Source organism: Apaloderma vittatum, unplaced genomic scaffold, assembly GCF_000703405.1.
Source record: "Apaloderma vittatum isolate BGI_N311 unplaced genomic scaffold, ASM70340v1 scaffold17075, whole genome shotgun sequence".
Taxonomy (NCBI): Eukaryota; Metazoa; Chordata; class Aves; order Trogoniformes; family Trogonidae; genus Apaloderma; species Apaloderma vittatum.
Window position 1 is genome coordinate 1535 of NW_009716675.1, and position 6582 is coordinate 8116.

Genomic DNA, 6582 nt, shown 5'->3' on the forward strand with positions numbered 1-6582 from the left:
TAAATTAAAGTATATTGACACTGCACCCAGATAAATGGCCTAACCTTTGTGTGCTTGCTCAGGAAAAGACGTTATGGATTACTAGTTAACTCTGAGTTACTCATTAGGAAATCTAGACATGGTGAGTGAGTATTTTTGATAATGCTATTGTAACCTTTGCTGCTTGGCATAGGGGACTTGTCGGCAGCGTTTTGTTTATTTCCTCGTGAGGCAGAACTAATCCCAGCAGAGATCTGGGTGAAGACCTGCGCGGAGAAGAAATATTTGAGGCGAGCTTGTCCGCGTTTGTGGAAGCATCTGCTGGTGGCTAAACCCATCAGGAGTAGAAAATCCAATAATGATTCTCATTCCGTGACACCGGTCAACTTATCTGTTAGAAACAAGTTTTTCTAACCTGGTCAGGAAGGAAGAAATATGCTTCCCCGTGCCTTCTGGGGACAAAAGAGTTTCTTTTGACACAGGCTATTGTTTTCCTTCAGGGTAAAAGTCTGTAGTTCAAACATTGTCGTGAAAGTCTCTTAATTAGTACTCAGATAGAAAGCCAGTAGGGGTTGGGCACTGGAAGCAGCGAGTTTTCTTTCAGGATACATAAACCAGGAGACCGTGGACCGCTTTGCGACTCTTAAGTTTAGACAAACCTGTAAGGATGACTTCATCACTGTGGATTTTGACTTCTCTTCCAGGGTTTGGTCCGTTCGGAGAGCACGCTGTTAACGCCAGTTGGATTGCAGTGCAGGTAACCCTATAACTTTGTTCTTAGCGAGTTAAACCAGAGAGCCGTGCTGGGAACGTATCCGTACCCATTTTAGTTTGCAGCTCTTTCGGAACTTGCCTTCCCAGTTGATTAACTGGGACCAGCTCGTTGCAGATATCCAGATGGTCAGCTGGGTAATGTTTTATTCGCTTCTCAATCCCTTAACCAGTAGAATTTAATGAGACTGAGTTAATGTTGCTGAGGCAAGTCAGGAATTCTTAGGCTAACTCCCTACCCTTGAAAGATGTTAAAGGGGGCAAGGAGCCTGGAATCGTCCTCTGCCCTAGAGAATTCGAAAGAAAGAAACAAACAAACCTGGAAGAATTTTTTTAAGTTTTTCTCTTGGCTCTACCTAGAATCTGGGCAAGTTGGTTAAACCTTTAAGCCCCATCCATAATGAGACTTCTGCCTGGTATCCTGTGGACTCAAAGCGTGTCAGGACTCTGACTCCAAAGCAAAGCAGGAGGCTCGGGGGGATCAGGCAGCGTTTGTTGCTCCTCCCAGCTGAGAACCAGCGGCAAGTGATGCTCGACCGAGGGATCTGGGCCTTGCTGGGGACAGGAGCACACAGGGAGGATCGTGGCCGAGCGCATCGAACCCGCTCTGACAGATCAAGCTGGTGCCACTTGTAGCTGCGTATCTGCACGAGCGCGCTCGCCTGATTTATTCATGAACCTCAGGCTCTTGCTAAATGCGCAGCTAAGCTAAGGAGTTGAGGGTGCTTGCTGTAAAAACATCAACTAGGGAGGCTGCTGCCACATTATCCCCCTTCTTCCTTATTTGTCACTTCTGGATGCGGTTTATGACAAAGCTACTGGGAATTCGAGGGTACCTTTTAGTACAGTTGCCCAGGGAATTAAATCTATTTTTCTCCCCGACACATCTCTCTTCCCTTCAAAGCGCTGAGATTAATATCTTCTTCAGAATGCTTTTAAATTAAATCACAAACTCTAATCAATTACGGTCAACTAATGTCCAGATGTCTAATGTGTTGGCTGGTATGAGAAGACGAAACCTTTGCCTCCGAGAGGCTTTTAGAAAGGAATAGATTTGAGTTAGGGTTTGGAATAGGTTTGAGTTAGGGTTTGGAATAGGTTTGAGTTAGGGTTTGGAATAGGTTTGAGTTAGGGTTTGGAATAGGTTTGAGTTAGGGTTTGGGATAGATTTGAGTTAGGGTTTGGAATAGATTTGAGTTAGGGTTTGGAATAGATTTGAGTTAGGGTTGGGAATAGATTTGAGTTAGGGTTGGGAATAGATTTGAGTTAGGGTTTGGAATAGATTTGAGTTAGGGTTTGGAATAGATTTGAGTTAGGGTTGGGAATAGATTTGAGTTAGGGTTGGGAATAGATTTGAGTTAGGGTTTGGAATAGATTTGAGTTAGGGTTTGGAATAGGTTTGAGTTAGGGTTGGGAATAGATTTGAGTTAGGGTTGGGAATAGATTTGAGTTAGGGTTTGGGATAGATTTGAGTTAGGGTTGGGAATAGATTTGAGTTAGGGTTTGCTTGGGTTTCTTTTTTTTAAGTTTAGGGGGGAAAATGCAAGCTGTATGCATGAAAAGGAAAAAAAATAATAAATTGCACGTTGCTGAAATGTAGTAGCGAGGCTCATTGATCTGGTTTGTTCTTACTGGCGTGATGTTATTGTAAACAAGCTACTTTTATTCCAGAGGAGAGACAAAAGGGTATTGTGCTCCTGGCACGGGAAGAGCGATGGGTGTTCGGATGTCGCTTACAAAACCCAACCTAAGGCAGGACTCCCGTCAAGAGAAACGCCGTGGCATCTCAGCCCGGCACCTCGAGGCACCGACGGCCGCGTGGCCGAGAGGTGAAGCAGCCGCGTGCATTTTAAATTCATTTTACGGGCTTGGGGCTGCTTCAAGAGTATCAAAAGAGCCGGTGGCGGCTCGCTATCCGCCCCGTCTCCTTCCGACTCCTCGCGCCGGCTTCTAACTCACAAACCTGAAGCCCGCAGGCAGCGAGGAGGATTTGCCTTTCCTTACCCCGTCGCAGCCCCGAGAGGCCCAGACAAAAAAGGAACAGCATGCCTTTGAGCCCATGCGAGTTGGGCATTGTGCAAGTTTCAGACAGGGGACTTCATGGAGCGGAGTGGACACAAAGGCGTGTCTGAGTTTCTGAATCCCAGACGGTGTGATCTGCATTTTAATAGAAGAAAAATCAATTAAACAATCTTTGGAAAGCCGTCCTAGCTTTAGGGCTAAGCTAGTTCTGGTTTATTACATCTTTTATGAGCCTGCATCCCAAGGATAAAATTCTCTGCTTTGCTTTCCAGTCCTCTTTTTCTTTTTTTTTTTTGCTTCTTGTATAAAACATGGGTGTGATGTGGCTTTTCCCTCTGACTGCAGTGAATTTCTGGTACAGCTGTTTGGTTTTTGAGAGCTAAACGATTTTTACACGTGAGTACCTTTAATAGCGGCAGTAGCAATCTAATAACCTGAAGATGAAATCTTTGGAGGTTTTTACACACGGGGGAGAAATTTCCTGTGAATTCGGAGCGAAGAATGACTTCTGCTTTCTCTTTTTTTTTTTTTTAAGGCTTACAGTCACAATATTCTATCTTAATGCAGATTTGCTGTCCCACGCTTTAATAATTTCGTTTGAGGGATTTTTTTCAGCTGCAGTTTTTTGCTCAGGAGGCACCTTCCTTTCAAGAAGAAGTTACTGAAAGGCGCTCTTTCTGTTCTTTACCCTTTCTTGGCCTCCCTGGTGTGACTGGGGTGCAGACACAGGTGTGCTCCGTGGGCTGTGAAGCTGACGGGCTCCTGCCTTCATCCCCCCAAAGAGCTTCTGGCCGAGCTGGCAGAGGAGGAGGAGGAGAGAGGTCAGAGTGCAGTTTGACATTACTAAGGACAATTGCTGTCAGGGTGTCTAGACAGACCTGATAAGGATATTAAAGGCTCACAAAGGCGACCATTGTTGAGGGGTCAGGGAATCGGTCAGACGCCTTCGTTTTTCTGTATTTGTCAGGTATACAAGGCTGCGGGTAATAAGTTGTCTGGGGGCCAGCGTACATCTTTATTATTGAATGGAAGCGCGCGAACGCCCGTGTTTGGTTAAGAGAGAGTCGTGACTTTGTAAAGCCGTGCCTGCGCCGGGAGGAGGTGGCCGTCACCCAGGCGGCGCCGCTCCTACGGCCCCGCGTTTCGTGCTCGTCGGAGACGCTCTTTCTACGCGGCCGCTAAAACTTTGTGCTGTCAAATCTGTCTTTCGGAGGAGCTGTTTCACGCTCCTTAGAGAAGCGGTGAGGAATTCCTCCCGATTAACACGCTGCGGATCTTCCTAAAGAGGCCGACGCGCGCTTGAATACTCTCATTTGTAAACTACTCGCTTTATTAACGCACCGCGTCAGCCGGCCAAGGGTTTGAAAGCAGGTTTGTGTAAAGAAGATGTGGTGAAACATCACTTAGCATCCATCTCCGGTAATGAATGTCTGTGTGTGCCAGACGCTAATCAATACAGCGAGCCTTTAATATCAGGCTTGCCCTGAGAGCAGGTGATTCATCATCCTTGTTACTCATATCTGCTGGTCTGTGAAAGTCTTACTCCTGCCTTAGCTGAGTTTTAGTTGCCTTCAATCTCGTTACGCTCTCCACGGTCTGTCCCTATAAGTACAAAAGGTTGGTTTGGGTTTTTTTCTTAGTAAAGATAACTACTCGTGCTGATAGCTGCGGAAAATAAAGCATCCTAAGGTACTGCTCATGCTTGTACAGAGGAGGTACATCCTCTCCCTTCATTCAATTTGAATGAATTTTAAAGCTAAGGAAATACACAGTTGGATACTGAGTAAGCTCTGTTGGAAAAAGGTGATCGATGCTGCTTAGCCTGAAGTTTCCAAGTATAACCTCGGTGTTATACTTGGAAAAAAAAAGTAAGCTTAAGAATTGCATGAAAAAAGAGCAGCTCTCGGCTCTGGTCACTGAATCTGAACGTGAAATAGAGATAACTTAAGTCGTTCAAGAGTATTCTGAAATGCTCAGAGTGCCAAAAACTTTGGTGTTGATCAAGGGGGAAGCTTGGATATTTGGGATGTTTTCAAGGCATGGTTTGAGTTAACGTTAGAGAGGGAGAAATAATGTGCTGCTTTAGTTGAATCGCTACAGCGGTAACGGCTCACGTAGCGAGCTTAAGTACTGGGTACAGCTAGCCATGGAAACCCGTTTTGCATTTCGGAAGCAGGCTGGCTTGTATTTCGGGTTCTGCCAAACTAAAAGTGAGGCAGGTACGTTGAGGAGCCCGTGCCCGTGTCGCTTCAATTTCTGACACCAGAAGCGTTTGCTGATGCTTGCGGAGACTCAGGGTCAGCGTCGCAGCCTGGTGATGCCGTCAGCTCACGTTGAGGGCTCTTGATCTGGAAACAAATGTGAATTTTTGCTCACCAGGATGGAGACGGAACACCTTAAGACGACAAATTTAATCCTCCCATTCTACTTTCTCTGCACAGTATCTAGTTCTTTCGAGGGTATGACTGTAGACCTCTATAAATAACGTAGCCAACCTTTCTTTGGAGTGTGGGTGTTGCTGATAACTATTGTCAGTTAAACGTTGGTTGCTTTGTCATACACACATCAGAGCAAAACAAACAGTCCTGTGGGTGAGGACTGTTAACGCAGGTGGAGAGATGCCTGTGTTGTTATGGTTGGTTTTGTTTTTGACCGTGCTGTTTACAAGGTTACAGAGCTTGCGGTGTAGACTCAGGTTGGTCCCTCACCGCAGGCTCGCTCTGCCATTAAACCTCTCGGAAGCGTATCCTCTGCTGAGCTTGTGTCTGACCACCTCGCTTTTATTTCCTTATGTTCTCAGGAGCTGGAGAAGCTAGGACTGCGAGATGACGTGGATCTGCACGTCTATGAAGTCCCAGTCGAATACCAGACGGTGCAAAGACTCATTCCTGCATTGTGGAAAAAGCACAGCCCGCAAGTGAGTGAGAGAAGGGAGCAGGCGAAAAGACGCAGCAAACGGTTGAAATCCGTCGCGCTTACAACGGCGAGAAGCACGTGAAGTCCCCTTTTTAACGTGTGTTCAGACCAGTAGTCCCTCGCTCGGTCTTTTCCTCTTGTGTCGTGAATTTGTAGAATTTTATAGCTGGGAACAGAGCGCTCCAATTAAAGGGAGCAGTCAGTGTGAAGAGGCCACCGCGAAGGGCTGTCTAGACAGCTCGCGGGGAGTCTGTGCCACCTGGGCTCTTGCGGCGGCGGGCTCGGCTGCGGACGTGCCCATGTTAGGTTTTTACCTTGAGGAAATGACAATTTAGTCCAGGAGGGGGTGAAGCCAAAGGAATCGTTCTGTCCTGGACCTGCGGGTTCGTTGACAAAACACCTCGTTACCGCGATGTTCCCACGAGAACTCCCGTAACGACTCCGTCACCCTTTCCCTGGGAATCACGGCATCTTCCGCCGCCTGGGCTTTGGTTGCTCTAACTGGTGTCTTTCCTCTTGTAGCTGGTGGTTCACGTCGGCGTTTCGGGTATGGCTACGACCGTAACTCTGGAGAAATGTGGCCATAACGTGGGTTATAAAGGCTTGGACAACTGCCGGTTCTGCCCGGGCTCTCAGTGTTGCGTGGAAGGTGGCCCCGAGTGCATCGATTCCATCATAGACATGGACACGGTTTGCAAGAGAGTCTCGGCGCTGGGGCTGGACGTCACGGTCACTATCTCTAAGGACGCCGGCAGGTACGGGACAGGGGAAAAATACGAGCTCCTCTCCCAGCACACGTTCCCTTTGCGCTCAACTTGTGAGACCCGTACGATCGGAACGCTTCTCCTGGGGCTGGCCATGACCTATCAGTCATCATCAGGAGAAAAAGAGAAA

The 6582-nt window shown here is 47.2% G+C and overlaps 1 protein-coding gene across 1 annotated transcript in view; it reads left to right on the forward strand.

Annotated features, from left to right (window-relative positions):
* Positions 1–683: 683 nt before the first annotated feature.
* PGPEP1 (pyroglutamyl-peptidase I) overlaps positions 684–6582 on the forward strand; it is a gene marked incomplete at its 5' end in the record, with an annotated part of 6961 nt that continues 1062 nt past the window's right edge. Inside the window, 3 exons of the mRNA XM_009869639.1 lie at positions 684–736; positions 5573–5689; positions 6211–6443. Coding sequence (XP_009867941.1) covers positions 684–736; positions 5573–5689; positions 6211–6443 — 403 coding nt within the window. The remainder of the gene's footprint in view (positions 737–5572; positions 5690–6210; positions 6444–6582) is intronic.